Consider the following 17,910-nt stretch of genomic DNA (forward strand, 5'->3'; position numbering starts at 1 on the left):
CAGCTGTAATGAAATAGCTGTAAATGAGTCTGATTACCTTCAGTATAGGTGAGCAATTCTGATTTCTAATCAGAAGGGAAAAATAAAAGAATGTGGTTATTTGGGTTCTTTTTTCCCCTTGCAAGTCTTTAAGCAAGTATTACTAATGGACTTCTGAATTTTTTGCAGAGCCCCTAGGTAAACCAACTTTATAAACCAAGATCCAGCACAAATGAATGCATTGTATGTGGAAAAGATACACGTTTTGCTCTAATAAAAGAAGTAATTTCAGATTTATTTAGTGAAATGAATTAGCTTTATTTCGTGATTTTTTTTTTTGCATACATCAGTTAGTGCCCTGAGGAAGATAATTTTATATGTGTTAGAGTACATGCTTTGATCTTACAAAGCTGAACAAAGAGTTGGCAGCTTCTCTTAGAAGCTCAGTCTAGCAAGGCTTTGTATTAGAGGAGCAAAAAATTCCCAGAATTCATTATCAAGGTTCCCTGTGGACACTGAGTTGTCTGGCATAAGAAGTGCTCTGGTGTTCACAGGTCTCTGTCACTCCTGCCCAGTGTAGTGTAGCCCACACTCTGCTGGGCCTGAAGTAACCTAAACCGACACCACGTGCTCAGTGTCTCCTGTAACGGGGGCGGGAATAAAACGGGAACAGACCTATACCACACAGAAGCCAAGAGGTGGAACTGGAAAGAATGCCTTTATGAGAGGAGGGTGCAGCTGTCCCTCACGCTCAGCACTCGTGTGAGCAGGCTGGGCCCAGGCCTTTGCTGCCTCAGTGCAAGAGCGATCGCTGCAACGATGCCTGACTCGCTGCAGGGTATCAAGTGCTACCACTCCCTACCTGGGCTGTGTTTATTTTAGCACAAATGTCAACGCTCATATGTAACAGGTGGCCTCTTCAAGGAGATTGTAGAAATAAATCTACAGAAATAAATATATAACGGCTCTTGTTCTCTGTACTTCTAACTGTGATGATTTTCATGGACACAGCACTTCCATACTCTTCCAGAATTTGGATTTCCTGTATGGAGTTATTTAGGAGCAACAGCACACAGATTTTTGGCAGTAGAGCAGGGAGATTTTTGTGCCATGCACAAGCAGTGAGTGCTCTGCCTCTAGAGGTCCAAAGATAGCTGAAGTTGGTTGTGCCAGCAGAGGATCTTCTGTTCAGCCTGACTAAGCCGGGCACATAATCACCAAATTATTTAGTTAGTTAAAATCCACAATATTGGACTGAATATGGTTCTTGTGTTATAGGAGTCTTATTTAAAAGTGCTTGAGTCACTAAGTAAGAGTTTGTCCTGAATTTTGCATTGGCTTTGTGAAGAGCAGGTAGCTGTTGGCTGGAACATTCAAAGGAAGCGCAGCTTCTCTGGAAGCGCTCTAGCTGACTGTCCTGATAGGAATGTACTTAACACAGAGCAGTCCTCTACTTTTTCCAGGTTGTACACGGTCTCTACAATGCCTTCCACAGCTTCAGCAGGCAGAATGCCAAGGGCATTGGATTGAAACTTTTCCTCCAAGTCCTCCTTTTTCAGAGGTTTCCTCCAGTGCCCGTAGAAGGTAGTGCAGCGGTCGCTGATCATGTTGCCATCCTCAAGTATGATGCTCACTTCGCAGTAAAGGCTGTCAAAGCTGGGGGTGTTGTCAGGAGGGTGCTCCAGCTGTGTTTTGCAGAGGAGCTCCTGCAAGGCTGGCCGGTGAACATTCTCAGTGGAGAAGGACTGGACTGACATGCTGCCGTCCAGCAAAGCAGAGCACGCAACAAACTGGAAGGAGTGTCGTGCTTCATGCTCTGAGGCTGGGCTAGGTCTGTTCACATATTTGACCTCAGGGACTTTGAGAATGACTTTCTCAATTTTATCAAGGGGGAGCAAGTTCTCACTGCTCTCCACAAGCTTCCTCCTAACAGAAGATGCTGCATCAGCCACCCAGTGTGTTGCAAGATGAGCAGGAAAGCGTTTGATGGCCACATCTTGCTGGTCCAAGAGCCAGGGGTAGGACTGCAAGGTTGGCAGAGTCTGTGGGTTGTAATCTGTATAAAAGGCACCCATCCCTGACTCCATGTCCAAGATCTGTTTGTTTCCTTCAAGACCCTGTAAAGCTAAGCAAGCTGCTTCCAATCCGTGCTTGGCAGCATTCCCAACGTGGAGGGGCTTTATCTGGGTTGCTGCATTAGCCAGTGGGGCACCTGCATAGGAGGCAGCAATAGCCAAGGCATTTTTACATTCCAGCTGGTCAAGAGCTAACAGTTTAGCACAAGCTGCTGCACTCCCCATTGTACCAACCACAGCTGGTGGGTGAAACCTGAGAAAACAAAAGTATCTTCATTACCAGATTACAAAACCTCAAATTCACTATATACAAAAGCTTTTCATTTATTGCCATGGAAAATGGATTGGGCCATAAAGAAACACACATTCAGCATTCACGTGTGGGCCAACTGAGAGTTGTCACTTTTCCCCAGGAAAAAGTTAAACTGGAATAGTACTGCTTGCAGTAGGTCTTCCCAAGAAGGCAACTGAAACATTAGAGCTGCTCATAGTTCAAAGCAAATTTATAGTCACATATAAAGTTATATTTATTATTATTTAAATTTATATATTATTATAGATCTATAAAAATTCAAAGTAGGGAGATCATCTCCTTACTGTGAATTGATCAATGCTTTCACAAAGAAATCTATTAGCTCAAGAGTTAGGAGTCAAGTGTATTTACATGTAAAATGAACCTTCCCTAAATTTTCAGATAAACAGCCCTGTATTTTAACTGACATTTAATTATGTATATTAACACTGATTAAAAACCACTTCCACTCAACTCTCTACTTTAAACATTTCTATGTACCTTTTTGGAATATTCTTGGCTTCTCTGGAGAAGTGCAGCAACCTGCCTTGCACTTCAATTCCCACATTGAAAGCTAAGAGCAGATCAAGACCAGAGATTTTTTTCTTCTGAGGAAAGGCCTCTGAGAGTGCAATCACTGCGGAGAGCACAGCCCCGGATGGGTGTGTGGCTGGATGCCAGGTGTCATCGAAGTCCATTGAGTGCACCTAATGTAAAGAAAAGCATTGATCTGTTGTTAAGAAATAAACTCTGACTTGACAAGATTGCCTCAGTCAAATGAAACTACTGTAACTGGTATAAAAAAGTACAGAAGAACTAAATCTTCCTTAGAAAGCAAAAAATTCAGAAGTCTTTTAAAGACCTTTACTCCCAACATGGCTGTCTGAGAAGTGGCAATGCAGCAGAGATCTTACCTCAAAGGAGTATAATTCTAATCCAAGTTGTACCAGCCTGAAACCAGTGTGACACTGATTCCTTTTTTCTGCAGTTGGCTTTTGCTGCTTTAATTAGACTGGTATAATTAAATCAGATGTTCTAGGTCCACCATGTGAACAGTGAATTTTCACTTTCTCCAAAACATAATGAAATATAAACATAATGAAATTACTTCCCTGGTGCTGCAAGTGATGCTGCTATTAGGACTTGCACCATAAAACTATAGCAGTTAAATACTGCTAAATGAAATTTATATCATCAGAGCTACTTCTCTGGTGCAACCATTCACAGGCAACAGGCACAAGACTGCAAATGTACAGGAGGCCTTAGCCTGAATTTTCAGCATACTGAAACAAGACCTGTTACACAAGGAACCAGACTCCCTGGAGTGCTGGGACTTAGGAGAAAGCTACAGTCTTAATGTGGAATGAGCTGCTTGGCTCAAGAGACTATCCCAAGTGGTGCCTTCTCTTTCTCATGCCCAGAGCCCAGCTGCTCAGGAAGATTTTAGGTGTTCCCAGCTTGGCATATGGCTGCTGATCTGGTAGCTGATGGTCCCCAACAGTGCAGTCAGTGTCTGTAATGAACTGCTTATCAGACACATTCCTTCCCCTCACAAAGTTTTGAGATCCCCCAGGGACCTGAGAGCATCAGGGACAGCATTTTTTATGTAGCATAGTAACACCTCAAAAACTAAGCTTTCACATCTGTTCACTCATGTCTTACTTTGGAGCAAGCTGGTCAGGTTTTGCCCTGTAATACTGCGATTGTGCATTTCTGAGGACTGTTTCTAAACAGATAGAAGAAAACCCAGCCTCTGCCTTGAAAAACTTTGATGCCATGTGGGAAGATGCCTTGCAGTGCAGGATAAGGAAATTTGTGCCCAGTACCCTGTAAGCTGTATTTCTGGCATCTTCAGTAAGTGCTTAAAATTGATCTGTGACCAAGATGTAAACTGAAATGATCATATATATGCTAACAGCCAGATCTGAATATCACAAGGGCTGCCAGGAGCTGAGAGGTACCAGATCTCATTTCCAAGGTAATTTTCTCTACATTGGAAATGAGCTGTTAAATTGGACCTCTGATATTGTTGTCACACTAATTTAAATAGGCTTAATATTACTATTTCTTTGGTTGGTCATCTTCCCTAATTTTGCATAATTGCCAAATTTGTCAACCCCACCTCTTGTGCATCTTTCAATTTCAAATGGTTTCAGCCTCAATCTGAATTTAGACAAATGTCTGGGGAGTCAGTTACTGCTTTAATGACAAACTGTGTGTCCAAAATTTATAACTGGCTTTTGGAAACTGGATAACTGAAGATTAAGTTGCCTTGTGATATTATATGTGTATGTATCTATATGTGCCTCTGTCTGGGTTTTTCTGTAGCTGTACTTTGCCAATTGGCATGAAATTCGGATCCCAGTGAAATGAGGTAGAGCTAGAGTGTGTCTTTTTAAGCGGCTACAGCAAGGTTGTAACCTTGCTACAAGGTTACCAGCTTGTAAACCGTAGAGTTCTGACATTTGACAACAGCCCCAAGTCCCACATTAAAGGTAAGGGATGCTGTTGAGTTTGGATCACACATATATCATACCTTAAATTTAATCTCACTAGAAGGAAGTTGAAGCACATTAGGAGAATAGTCTAGGAAAGTTTTGTAGCAGGCGTCAGAACAAGCTAAGATTTTTGGAACATTCTGTTCTCTATAGAGCAAGAATGGCATCAATTTGTATGATTAAAGAGCAAATAAAAGAGCATCCCTTACAGCCACTCCATTCACAAAAGCTGCATACAGAGGAGGCAGTCGGAAATCCAAGTGGCCCCAGATGGTACTGGATAAATCTGAGCTGTAGATCTGAAACAAATTGACATCAATTAATTCAAAGTCCTGAACCTAAGGATAAATGTGCATTGCATCTCTGATGTAACTGAGAGCAGACCATGCCCTCTCGGGACCTAACTGTTCCCTTTTATGAGAAAAACAGTGTTCCTTCAGAAAGTATGAAAAGAAACTCAGTTTCCTGTTTTCTTATGTCCTGTTCCACCCAAACAGAGCTCGGAGGCAGACCAACACCATCCATCTGGCCACTCAGTACCTTCACACAACCTCTGGCTACTGATGCCCCTTCTCACTACCCACTGACAAGTCCCTCAGAATCACAGAATCAACTGGGCTGGAAAAAACCTCTGAGGTCATCAAGTCTGACCTAAACGATGACAGGACTGTCATCATCTTGTTGAGGAAGACGTCTTGTTAAACGGTTTTGTTTCCAGTGTTTTAGTAAGACCCTGAGTAAATGATAGATGGCCTCCTGGTGCTGCAAACTGAATAAAACAGCATGAACTACCATGGCTTGGAAAGGGGAATTCCCTGTGGGAAGAGACTTACTGGCACACAGAGCTCTGGAGCACAAGTCCCACTAGGCAGAGCTGAATGAAAAAACAGTGGGATAAACTCCTCTTCATTGATGCACTCCTGTGTTGGGAAGGCTTCTTTTCAGGGCCAATTACTCTGCTAGCATGAGGAGAGCAAGACTAGAGGAGAAGCATGGCTAATGTACCTCAGACAACAACTATGTTTTATGGACTGCAAGTAACCCACTGCTAACTCCCCACCTCTTTAACAGTTCCTTGATTTGAAAGGCTGGTGATAAGTGATGTTTACTTTGCTGATGCTTTTAATAAAATATCATAGGTGAAAGAAAGGAAGGGGTTCTTAGCTGACTGTGTTTGTAGAGGGGGATCTTAGCATACAGGCTGATACATAGGCTTCTGCCCATCCAGAGTGGAAAGTAACTTGAGCACTGAAGTTTCACTGTCTCCAGTGGGAAGAACACCATTTCTTTCTTTCCATCCACAAAAGAATTTCACCATGGCAAAATTTCCTTTTCATAGCCTAAGTTTTCCCTTGTTTGCTTAAAGCTAAACCTGAGGGTGTGCTATGAATAGCAGACACCTTACCTTGCTGTACTGTGTCACTTTTTGGCAGACCTCGGTGCTGGTACCCAGAAGCCCCACTCCAAGAGTATCCAGAATCATTCGCTTACTTCTCTGAATTACTTGATCTGTCAACTGATTTGCATTCAAACCATGAATCACCTTGGCAAAATTTCCTGTAACTGTCTGGGAAGGGAAAAAAAAAGAAAAAGAAGTAGATATTTCTCTATATTTAAAGGAAACACTATTTTAAACTTTTTCTTTCCTCTTTTTTTCCTTTCATTTTTGGGTTTCTGACTAGCTTGCTGGCCATTTCTGCCCCTGCTTACATGAATTGCATCAGCAAAACCAAAGTTTGAATTCTTCCTCTTTTTATTCCCAGAAATGTCACTGTGTTATTTATATTTTATTTATGCTTTTATCATTATCCTTTTCTGTTCTGTATTTCTTCTGCTTTCTCCCTGAGTCCTTGAGAGTATGCACTGCAGGTGCTGTAACTATGCAAGATTATCTCTGTCATCTCTGTCTCTATCTTATCCCCATTTCATCTCCATCTCCATCTCTAATGACTATGTTTTTACTTCTATTTGGGAGGTGTGTGTGTGTGTGACACACACACACACAGACACCCCCCCCCAAATAGAAGTAAAACCATCTTTCCCATAGCACCTGCTTATTGGTATTGAAATCAGTGGGAGAGTAGCATTTCAAGCCAGTGTACCCACTACCACACAAGAAGGCAAGATTTAATCTCCCTGATTAGCAGCCTTACTATCCCAAATCTTGCTGAGCTTGGAGCTCAGTGGGAGGCAGGAGTTGTCAGCCCTACCTTTCACATATTGCTCATAGCTCCCAGCTCCCATTGAATTCACTCTCAGCTGGAGTCCCAGATTTTCTCCAAGACAAGGTCTTGCCTCTTTGAAAAGCAGTGGCTCCTTGTTCCTGGATCCTGCTGCTCTGGCAATTATATATATTTATTTTCCTCTCCTATTGAGCAATGACCCATTATGCAAATTCAACCTGCTTCTTGGCTGTGAACTGTTGTTAGTATCTCTATTAGAAAATAATCTAAAACTTCCCTTTCTGGACCATTAGAAATGTCCTGCTGTAGAGGTACATATTATTTGCCACCAGTCTATACACACACTTTCTTTTTTACACTGGCAGTAGTGAATATTTATCTTCTCTCTCTTTGGAAATTATCTCCTTACCTTTCTCCTCTTCCTTCCCCTTCCTTTACTCCCCTGCACATATCCACACAGAGTGGTGGTATTTCCTTTTGCCCTTCATTTTTCTGAGTTAAAGAAACCAAACTGTTCTCTCCTTTACAATATGGACTCACCCCTACTATGCTCGTAAATTTTCATTACTTTGTTCACACTGGATTCCTCTTTCCCTAGCAATGGTGACCAGAATTGTACCCATCATTACAACCCAGTTCTCACTCACACTTGTAGTGAAGCATTAAGATTATCTTGAAGAAGCAGTTACAAGCAGTTTAAAGCAGGTGAATCACATATCCTGTGGTGTGATAGGCACCTACTGAGACATACGGAATGAGGATATGAAAGCTTAAACAGAGAATCGCATCTTACAGTGCAAAGAAAGAAGACAGTACCTTTGCCCACATCTTGCAGGGGTGATGCAAGGTCCCAGAGAGAGGCAGCAAATGAGTGGTGGCCAGTGAGCAGGGGAACTCACTCTCTCACTGTTTATATGTGTCTGTCTGAGGTGGGGAAGGGGTTACGCCTTTTTTACTTGTGCATCTTGTCCTGCCCATTTCCTCTCCTGCCTGTAAATGTTCTTTTTGCTTCACTTTCAACTTTCCTCTGACTAATTGTACAATAAACCTCTGGGACACATGTGATAGGACTTAGCCAGTCATGTTTACATGTTGTGTAAATTAATACATGCAATACTTCATTACCAGATAGAAACTGATTCAAGTGTCTTACATCTGGTAGCATGGAGAGGTGTGCGGAACCACGGTAATCCATGGATAGCTCTACTGGTTGGGAAAGTCCAGTGCTAGACTACAGGATGGCAAAGGTTTTTTTTAGCTTAAACAACCTGTTGTTAATTTGTTTTGGTTTTTTCTTCTTTTGCTATATGTCTCATCTCTAACACATACAATTTAGCCTTGGGAAATGTAGAATTTCATCTTCATAAGAATTTCAGACCATAAATTGGATTAAGACAGTTCTTGGCACTTAGAAGTGTTTTAAAAGCATGAATCACTGTGTGTTAGTGATAGATAGGGAATGAGAAATCCCTGCCTATCCCATCAGGAAGGGAGCAGACCCCACAGGAGCATGACTAGGGGCCACTGATTAATTCTGAATTAAGTAATGATGTCTGAAGTATGGGAATCACCTGGATTAGGGAACAAAGTATCAAATCTTGGCTTTGCAGACCTGCACTTCCATGAAAAGTACTGCCTAAAGCTTAATCTAGGAACGTCAGCCCTTTACTGAGAATACCTCCAAAATTTTTGTAAAGCCTTATGTAATTCCTGAGTGCTTCCAGGCAGATAACAGCATGGGTCAGGAGGTAAAGCTAAACATCGATTTGAGTGGTTCTAACCACTACTGAAAGGTCCTGTTTCAGGCTGTGTCCTTCCCCCTCTCCTGCCCCTGGATACATAGTCCTCCTTGGGCCAGCCCTGATGCTGAGCAGACCCATTTCTGAGCTGGTCCAGCCTGTCTCCAGAGCTAGCTCAGTGATTCTCAGCAGTCAGGCATAAATGAGTTTCATTCCCTTGGAAATGCAAAATTAAATCTCACAGCACAAGCAGAGGGAGAGAGGAGTAGGGCTAGCAGTATTCTGTGAAATTTTGGGAGGGCACGGACACGTAACGTGAGAGAAGAGGGAATCAACTGTTCCAGAGCAAGCTCTAACCCAGACATTTGCCTATTTTGCCTGTGCTTTTAGACAGTTCTGCTTTTGGGTGTCATCTTCTGGTGCTTAACTTGATGCTGAAAATTGCACTGGGTAACAAAGAACCCTAAATGATAGAAGTGGTGATGAGTCAGTTCACAGATACAGCCAAAGAGCCTGAGGCCCGGGACTCCTAAAACCCAGCCCTACAAACACATATATGATTTTGCGCAGGCTAACCTGCATGATGTGAAAGCTCCATTTAAACCCTTGTCCTTTCTTTTAAATATGAGCTGCTGATCAGCATGGCTACTGAACTTATTCGCACCCATGTCTCTATGAGTATGCCACAGTTTCCTCACCCATGCAGGTATAACTTGCATCTGCATAAAACATGTCCTAGTTCCTGGGCGACATGTGCTTTGCCAAATCCTGACCCCACAGGGAGAGAGAACCAGAATGTGCATCAGTGCTTCTTCCTTGCCCCCCATATTTCCACACTGAGGGAAACCTCAGCGGTAGCCTGGATGTAGAATTACCTTTGGAGCTGATAAAATCTGGCCCACATAATGGGATTGCTCATGTTGACAAGGTTGGCAGTGGTAGAAATGTTAATAGAAGTTAATGCTATTGGGCTGAAAAAGGGAAAGATTTTATTAACTTTCACTTTTGTTCCTTCAGCTCATTCTTCTCTTCAGAAAACTGCAAGAAAATATTTGTATTTCAGAACCACAGAATCACAGAGTGGCTGCAGTTGGAAGGACCATCTTGTCCAACCTCTAACAAGGCCATCCAGAGCAGGCTGTGTCCAGTTAGGTTCTGAATATTTCTGAGCACAGAGGCTCCACAGCCTCCCTGGGCAACCACAAAAAAATTACATATTAAATAAAAGATATTCAAACCCAAAAGTCCATCCTCTTTTTCCATTACCTTTGAGATTACATTTATAACCCCATTCTGTTTCTCATTTCTTTCTCCTCCTCAAGTGAGATAGAGGTCCTGCTGCCTTAATCCCATGATGAGACTCCAGAGTGAATCTGGATGGGAAAGAGAACTTGTGATGTGCCTTGCAATGTGATGTGCAGTCACGTGCTGCTAGCTGATCTCAGATACATGGTCACTTCTTTCTGTGATCTTGACTGCAGGAGGGACTGTCCCATGCATTGCAACAATAACATTAGTACTATTTAAGGACTGAACTATTACGAGAAAGTGACTTTTTGTTAAGAAAAGAAAGAAGTGGAACTGTACATTTGCTTGGGAAATCAATTTCCAAACTGTGCTCTGCAGACCTCAGACTCAGGTGTACACTGTAGACTGTAAGGGAAAAGAAAGCAATATGATTATCACTGCAGGGGGAAGAGGCATCTATACAAAGTCCTGTACCTCCACAGCAGAATTCCTAGGGGTCTAAACAGAAGAAGGTTGAAAATCAGTGACTGAGAGTTTGGTACAGGCTGTCTACCCTGACAAAGGGAATCTGCTGCTTTCCTCTTCTTTGACACAATACACATGGTTCAGCAATTTGGGCAGACAATTTGTTAAGTAGAAAGTGTGGTGGAAAGACAAAATGTGTTCATCCAGATGCCATTTGCAGCATCGCACGCAGCTACAGTAACGAGCTGTGTTGATTACAGAACAAGGCTTTAGAAAACCAGTGCCCCACAGAGTCTATTTTCTCCTGCTGACATCACATTTTTAAGCTCCTTTTTCCCTTCTTTTGCCTCCTGTTATTTTATGCTAAGCTCTGCCCACACCTGCAAGCTGTATGTTTGCAACTGAAAGCAATTTTGACCCTAGCCTTGTGCTCCTTTTGTTCTAAGGAAATATAAAAACGTGACAAAATACGGAGTCCAGGCTTCCTTTTCTCTAAGCCAGCTTTTAAAAAGTAACTTTATTCATGGCCTGTGCTTAGATGAGAAAACAGGAGACAGGTGCCAATGTGCTGTGGTTACAGAGACTCTGCTGTTGCTGTGAGTCTGAAAACAACTTACAAGTGCAGGACTTGCTCTTTTTCCCTCTAGTGGGATATTTTAATTACAGTAAAAAGGTGAGAATCTTCGTGAATTGTCTGGAATAGATGGCTTGATCTAAAACCTGTTAGCAGCCCTACAGCCATAACTCTTCAGATCCTGTAATATTGCACCTACTGTTGTTATAGCCCCTGTGCCTCTTTTTCCTCAAGCCTACCCTCCCACATTTACCCCAACAGTGGGTACTGAGCCAGACAGAAATAACAAACAGCAAATGCAATAGGCAATGATTGCACCATGAAATGTACTGTCCTGGAAATTTCTAGCCTACAGTAGTTCTCTTATTCACTTACTTGCACAACTAGTGGCAATGGCAGTGAAATCTCTGAGAAGTTATCACCCTTGTTTGTTTTTTTTTTCAAAGTTGCCAGAGCAAATCTTGGAAGTTCCCATCCATATTCTGGTGAAGGTTGCTATGAGTCAATGTGCTGGTCAGTGCACTACATTATACTACCCTTCTTGCCTTCCTAAATTAGCAGTGCTATTCCTAAAGGCAATACCTCAAGGTTCATTTTAACTTGTGATATAGATGCTGGTTTGCTTAAATGAGCTGTAAGATAGAGGCACCAGACATACCTGGGATATTCGCTTAGGACCACATCCAAGACAGCATCATTTATGGAGTAGTGCTGTTGCTGCCTGCTCCTAGGTCGCCCTTCCCTCTCCCTGAGACTAGTCAGACAAGTCAGGACTTGCCCCTGCCATGTGCTCTGAACCTATTTGTTCTAGTGCGTGGGCAAAACCAAAAGGAACTCAGACTCAGGAGCAGTGTCTGATTGGCCGGTCACCCCGGTCCGCCCCCAGCTCTCGCCTTTCCCTTCTCGTGAATAAAAGAGAGAGCTCAGAGTGGGCCCACCCTCTTTGGCTCAGCTCCCTTCTGTGAGCCGCTTAGGTGTGTCTGTGTCTCTATTGAAAGCATCTGATTGCAGGAGTAAGGCATGAGCCAAAGGCTATATTTCTCCCTCTTTGCTTCTACTGGTGGTGTCAGCTTTGCAGCTGCCATTTTGCAGCTTTCAGAGCTACTGAAATGCTGGATTGCCCGTGCTACCTCTCTAGGCTGCCCGAGGCTTTCTAAGGCGTTGAACTACGAGCTAGCCAGTAAAAGTGCTGTGAGTATTTCCACATAATGCGAAGAGGCCTGGTCTATAACTGTGAGAAGACACTGCAGCTCTATGAAGTTCCTGTTGATCCAACGTGCATTTTAGCTCTCACCAATGCTACAGCTTTTAACTCTTTTACTGGTGCCACCACTCAGTTTTACCCTGTCTTCTGCAGCATGCTCAGGCTCTGCTGCAACACTGTGGATCACGTGCAGTTCTCCGGTGGAAAGACTAAGGGATGAGTCTCGGGGTGCTTTGGGGGCGGGGTCTTTGATGGTTTATGACACCTTCTAAGATAGGAAAGCTGCATGTCATGTAGCTGAGCCAGTTATGCCCCATCAGAAGGGATGAATACCTTCAGGCCTACGTGTGAATGTGATCTTTCCCAAGGTGGGGGGGTTTTACACCCAAGTGGGAAGTGTAAGGGAGGACAATTGGCATGATAAAAAGCACCATCCCACCTCTGCAGGGCCTGCTTCTTATCGACCTTCTATCTTACCTGTCTGAAACCCCAGAATCTCTGGTGGTGGGTGTTCACCCACTCTGTCTAATTCGGATTAGAGGTTTTGCCACCACACACCCAGAAACTCATCTCCTCCCCTCAGTGGGTGCAAACCCTCCCCCAGCAAAGCACCCTGCTGCCTCTGCAAATGGCCAAATGTTTGAGCCATTAAGCATTAACATCTCAAGTCTCTCCCAATGATCTCCAGTATGAATAATAGCAGTGGGTGTGGGAGATCACATAGGTTTTGTGTACCTGCAGTTTCCATAACTACTTCTTGTTTTTGTTTTTGGCAGCCTGTGGCAGCCTGTAGCACACATTGCTCTCTTAATCAAAGAGCAGCCCATGATGCCTATATTATGTGTCCAAAATGCAGCCAGATGTCATTACATCTACATGCCATTACATGACTTGTGCTATTTGGGGAGATGATAAAACTTGACTAGCATAAATTCAGAGTTTGATGAGCGGAAACCAAAATACTGAGAGCACATGTGAGGGATGTGGCAATTTTAATTAAATTACCAGCGGAACTCCGGTGGTGCAAATGAGGCGTTACCCACTATGCTGGGCTGTGCATCATACACAGAAAGGTACCAAGCAAACTGATGCTCCTGATCACTTCAGAGCAAGGCCAGATGTCAGGACATAATGGCAGGGTGGTGGTGGTGGCCCAGTGGAGAGATATGGTATCAAGATCTAGTATCCAACAAGCTTAAACATTAATTAAGGTTCTCTGCATCTAAACTAGTTCTCAGGGATTTGGCATCCCTAAGAAATTATCCAAGATTCATTACAAGCTTTTGTATGTGCTGAAGGGGCTAAAATAACACCTATAGCATATACAGCAAAACCAGAATGAATAATAAAGCAGCATTCTTCAAACAGAAACAGGCTTTGGGAGAAAAAAATCTCCTAATTTTGTGGGAGTCCATCATTTACCTGTCAGCAACTGCAGATGGCTTGAGACAGGTACTGGAAGATGCTGTGTGAATTAGCAGAATTTTTCCTCCAACTTCCACAGCAGACACTTTCTCTCTTGCTCTCGGCTTTGTCCCTCCCAAACATAGCCCTGCCTGGAAGGATTTAAACAATGAATCATGTTAAAAAAGCCACAGAGTACTTGTTGCTAATGGATTGCCCACTCTTCAAGCTTGTGCCATGAGTTAATTTCCACCCATTCCTCCTAGCTGCTGGACAGAAACACCTGTTCAGGCATCATGCTTTCATTGAGGTCCCCAAGGCAGCTTGGGCATCCCATGAGTGACAAGTATGTCCCTGCTCTTGAGCATCTCTTTTGGGGCATTCCAACAACTGCAGAAAAAGCTTTTTCTTCATCTGTGGTTGTACCTAGCTAGATCATGCATTTTCCACCCTGATATATTTCTAAAAGTGCCAAGAAATATTGCAAAACAGCCTGAAATTACACTTTAAATGCAGCAGTCTCTGATTTATGGTGCAATTATAAAACATGTCATGGTAGTTATTAGCTGTGAGATTGAGTATCACATATTTCAGACTGTAAAACATACTGAGGAATTTCCAGCTGTGATTGTGTATTCACCTCTAAAGAGGAAATGGGCTTAATTACACCAACATTTATAAAAGGGAGAAATAACAGCAAAAATGGAAGAAAGGTTAAATTTGAACACAAGAGCTGTGAATACATAAAACATTTATATTATTACACTTGTAATTGAGCATCTAAGCAGAAGCTAATGATTTGATTTAAATTGGTCCTTTTTACATAAGTAGCATTTGAAGAATTTTGGGGTTTAGAATTTATAATGACTCTATTTTTTTCCTATGATTACTCATCTTCAGCATAGTAGATTCAACCAGATGCAGGAAGAATTAAAAATCAAGAAAAATAACTACTTTCACAAAATGATAGGAATGATCAACCATGTTGATGCTTCAGTATTGGCAGGGTTTAAAACTATTCACCTAAAAAGGAAACCTACCATCAGATGTAGTGGGCAGTATTTTATTTACCTTTTCCCTCCCTGCAGTAGTTGGAAGATGCCCCTCCTTGTGTGGCCTTGAGTTATTGCAGGAGCACTAGGGTTAGCTGTAAGGAAAATAATGCGATGTTTGAGTCTTGCGTTTATTTATTTAAAGAGGTCATATTCAGGGAGAATAGATGGTGTTAGTGGTACCACAAATTCACACAGCTTATCCTCCTGGACTTCAGTAACTTGTTTGCATAGCACAATGCCATCACTATGACTGTGGGGTTTATATAATACAGAAATAAACCATTCTTATTTCTCCTTTCCACACTTAGAAGATTTCTCCATTTCTGCAATCTGGCTATTTCCATTCTTTATCAAACTGGGAAGTTTTGAAGTCTGTTTTGAAGTCTATGTTTTCTTTGGGCATTTATTTTCCTTTTTTCTTTCCTTGATTTGGTATGGTATTTTATTAAACTCAAGGAGGGAAGGCTGGGGGGGGTCCAAAAAGACAAGAGGTACATTTTTCCCCCCCATCTAATTAAATGAATATCAAATTGATACAAGCGGCTTAGATTTTAAGGGTTAAGTGCTGTGGGTACTGCTAGTACTGCAAAACTTTGCAGGTGCTTGCTAAACAATGTACTGCTTGCTGAACATTTGTTATACCGGCCAGGCAAAGGGGAAGGATGTATGGGAGGATAAGGATAGGATGCCAGACCATTGATAAGAGGAAGAAACCATGACCAGAATTCCTCCTTTCGGACCTTGGAACTGGCTCGAACCAGCTTTGGGGTTTGGACTTGGACCAGGACCTCAGAGAGTATGCGCATGGAAGCAAGGTGAAAAGTTTAAGTCTGAGGTAGAGTGTTTACTTCATCAGAGGATGACTTTACTTCATCCCAGAGACCCCGGCCCATGATCACCAGGCGGCACTGCGCAGGTGTAATAGAATGCTAATCTAATTATAATACGAAGCAGAGACAGACGATGAATATGTATAGGCGTATTGTGTAACTTGATGCATATGTAATTTGTATGTATTTGTATATGCTGTATATATATTTCAAGCTGAGTACTGCAGTCGGCACGCATGGTTTTTTGGGGCTACCCTCCATGCGTCTGGCGCCACAATAAACATACCTACTTTACAACTTTTGAGTTGTAGAGTCTCTTCCACGTATCAAAATGAAAGAGCAGTGAAATGTTATGGCCCATCCTAGGCCGTCAGCACAATTGCAGTGGGGTGTAAGTTACTGTGCCACCGGCGATCCACAGGGTAGGGCCAATGCAATGCTGTTTCACCACAAAAAAACCAGGAAGCTGCCTTTGGCGGCAACTTGTAGGAGACAATTTGGTGTCTGTGGTGCCTATGAAAGAAAGAATAAATCTGTGTGGTTTTTAGCCCGATCCACCCATTGCTGCTTTGTGCTTCTGTGTTCAGCTGCTGCTGCCAAGGGAAGGGTTCCTAAGGAGGAAGGGGATGGCTGATGCAGAGTAGATTTTCCTCACAGCTTCCTGCTGTCTCACTCTACTACCCTTGGCAACAGGACTCTCCCCCACCTGCCCAGCCCAGCCCAGCCCTGCACTGCCCCTTTTGTTCCTGTGTTAGCAAGGGCCAGGCATATTTCCCCATGCTTGTCTACCCTGTGTTTACTCTGGGAAGCTTCTCCAGTCAAAATCAATTAGTGAAGGTGGATGGTGACAGTGAAGGAGGAGAGAAGAGAGAAAAGAGAAGATATATGACTGTGTGCAAATAAAACATGACATGTCTCAAAAGAACACTAGAAAAGCACTGGAAATTTTTGTGGGGCAGAGAAAGGAAGGAAGGGGAAGAAAGATACCCCAAGCCCTTAAATATTCCCACCTACTAAGGCCCCCTGATTCCTCATAGATCTTCTCTTCCCAGGCCCCAGAAACATTCCTATGTTCTGATAGAGTCAGATGTGTGGTCAGCTTGCTCACTGACTCCAGGTGAACAATACTGCTGGGTCTATGGCCACCCTCAGCATGCTGTGCTGTTTATTGCTCCTTCCTTCCTTCTGGTCTGAGTCAAAGTGTGGTCAGTACCCTGGGAAACCCCTGTAAGGCTATGAAAAAAATGGGCTTCAAAAGTTCACTAAGTTTGCACAAGAGGGTGGGCAGTACATGAAGATGAGCAGAATTCCTTCCTCCATGTCACTACACCACGAAGAAACCTGTAGTGGAGAGAATCCACCCAAAGGTCCCACATCATCCCTGAGCCTGAAGGGCAGTGTATCCAGAGCCTGCCCATAGGTTTCTGTTGTTCCTGTGCTCTGAGAGCCACATGAGAGCCTTCACAGGAAGGATGGGAAAGCCTGGAAATCCTTATCTTCAGATCAGGCATTTCTGAATATTTCTGAACTATCTGGCTCATCTCAGACCGGATCTGGTTACAAAGGATGGAGCAACACACAGGTTACAGCAGTCTGTGGTGGGATAGTCAAGTCAGCGATGGAACCATCATTGGTGCACCCTTCTTTACAGTGTGGGTTTCATCCATAGCATGCTCTAGCACAAACTCCAACCTCACAGTTATTAACAATGGATGGGATTTAAAAGGCTGCGTATATTTGGGACTTATTGTTTTAACTTTGCTGTTTCTGTATCCTCTTCTTCCCATTTTTCCAATTATAAGAGTGAGAAACTATTATAGTAAAAACTTAAATTCTCAGCTGACTATATGGCTTCAGGTGGTGATGGCTTTAAAAGAAAAAACAAATGCTTCAAGACTCTAGGTCATGTGTTGAGAAAAATATATGAATGTGAATCAGGAATTAATCTATACTGGGAAATATAAATTATTTATAAAAATCTAAATTTATAAATATCTAAAAGAATACAGCAAATCTTAACATCTTATTCCTTTAGAGTGCCACAACATTATACTTGCATGAAGCCATTAACCCCAAAAGAGTTCTGATTACATGAAAGACTGAGAATCTGTCATGTGCCTACTTTCAATGTAGGTCAGTGCATACACAGAGCCAAACAGAAGGAAAGTTGAGGGAAATTATCCACCCCACCTTGAGAAACTCTTGCTTGAGGTTCTTCTGGAATTTTGATGATGTCTTAAGTTAAAATTGAACATAAGATGGCCACAGGAGCAGTGACCACACAGGGAAAGGTGCACATTGGAATGACTGCACTGAATTTAAGGAATTGGAATTTCTTAAACTGGAAAAGCTCGGAAGAGGGTG

The 17,910-nt window shown here is 42.7% G+C and overlaps 1 protein-coding gene across 3 annotated transcripts; it reads right to left on the minus strand.

Moving 5' to 3' along the window:
• Window positions 1-253: 253 nt before the first annotated feature.
• LOC121672636 (cis-aconitate decarboxylase-like) lies at window positions 254-14,813 on the minus strand. 3 transcript variants are annotated; one of them, XM_042045373.1, is made up of 6 exons: window positions 14,733-14,813; window positions 13,680-13,813; window positions 6,250-6,411; window positions 5,054-5,143; window positions 2,848-3,053; window positions 254-2,307 (listed from the first exon to the last, which is right to left on the minus strand). In XM_042045373.1, the coding sequence occupies exons 3-6, from the start codon at window positions 6,325-6,327 to the stop codon at window positions 1,353-1,355; spliced, it is 1,329 nt and encodes a 442-aa protein (XP_041901307.1). In that variant the 5' UTR covers window positions 6,328-6,411; window positions 13,680-13,813; window positions 14,733-14,813; the 3' UTR covers window positions 254-1,352. The 3 variants fall into 3 exon arrangements, with proteins under 3 accessions (XP_041901307.1, XP_041901306.1, XP_041901305.1); XM_042045372.1 differs by lacking the exons at window positions 13,680-13,813; window positions 14,733-14,813 and adding an exon at window positions 11,712-11,808; XM_042045371.1 differs by lacking the exons at window positions 13,680-13,813; window positions 14,733-14,813 and adding an exon at window positions 7,844-7,948.
• Window positions 14,814-17,910: the final 3,097 nt, after the last annotated feature.

The sequence above is a fragment of the Corvus kubaryi genome, unplaced genomic scaffold, assembly GCF_017639235.1.
Source record: "Corvus kubaryi isolate FWS band 111438036 unplaced genomic scaffold, C.kubaryi_AGA036_p1.0 64805, whole genome shotgun sequence".
Lineage (NCBI taxonomy): Eukaryota > Metazoa > Chordata > Aves > Passeriformes > Corvidae > Corvus > Corvus kubaryi.

Bases quoted from the DNA above. Each gene is read 5' to 3' on its own strand.
- LOC121672636 (XM_042045371.1), bottom strand. The intron at 5,144-6,249 runs GTAAGGTGTCTG...AATTTGTTTCAG, and splicing joins AAGTGACACAGTACAGCAAG to ATCTACAGCTCAGATTTATC. The intron at 3,054-5,053 runs GTAAGGGATGCT...TCTTTACATTAG, and splicing joins CTTTTGTGAATGGAGTGGCT to GTGCACTCAATGGACTTCGA.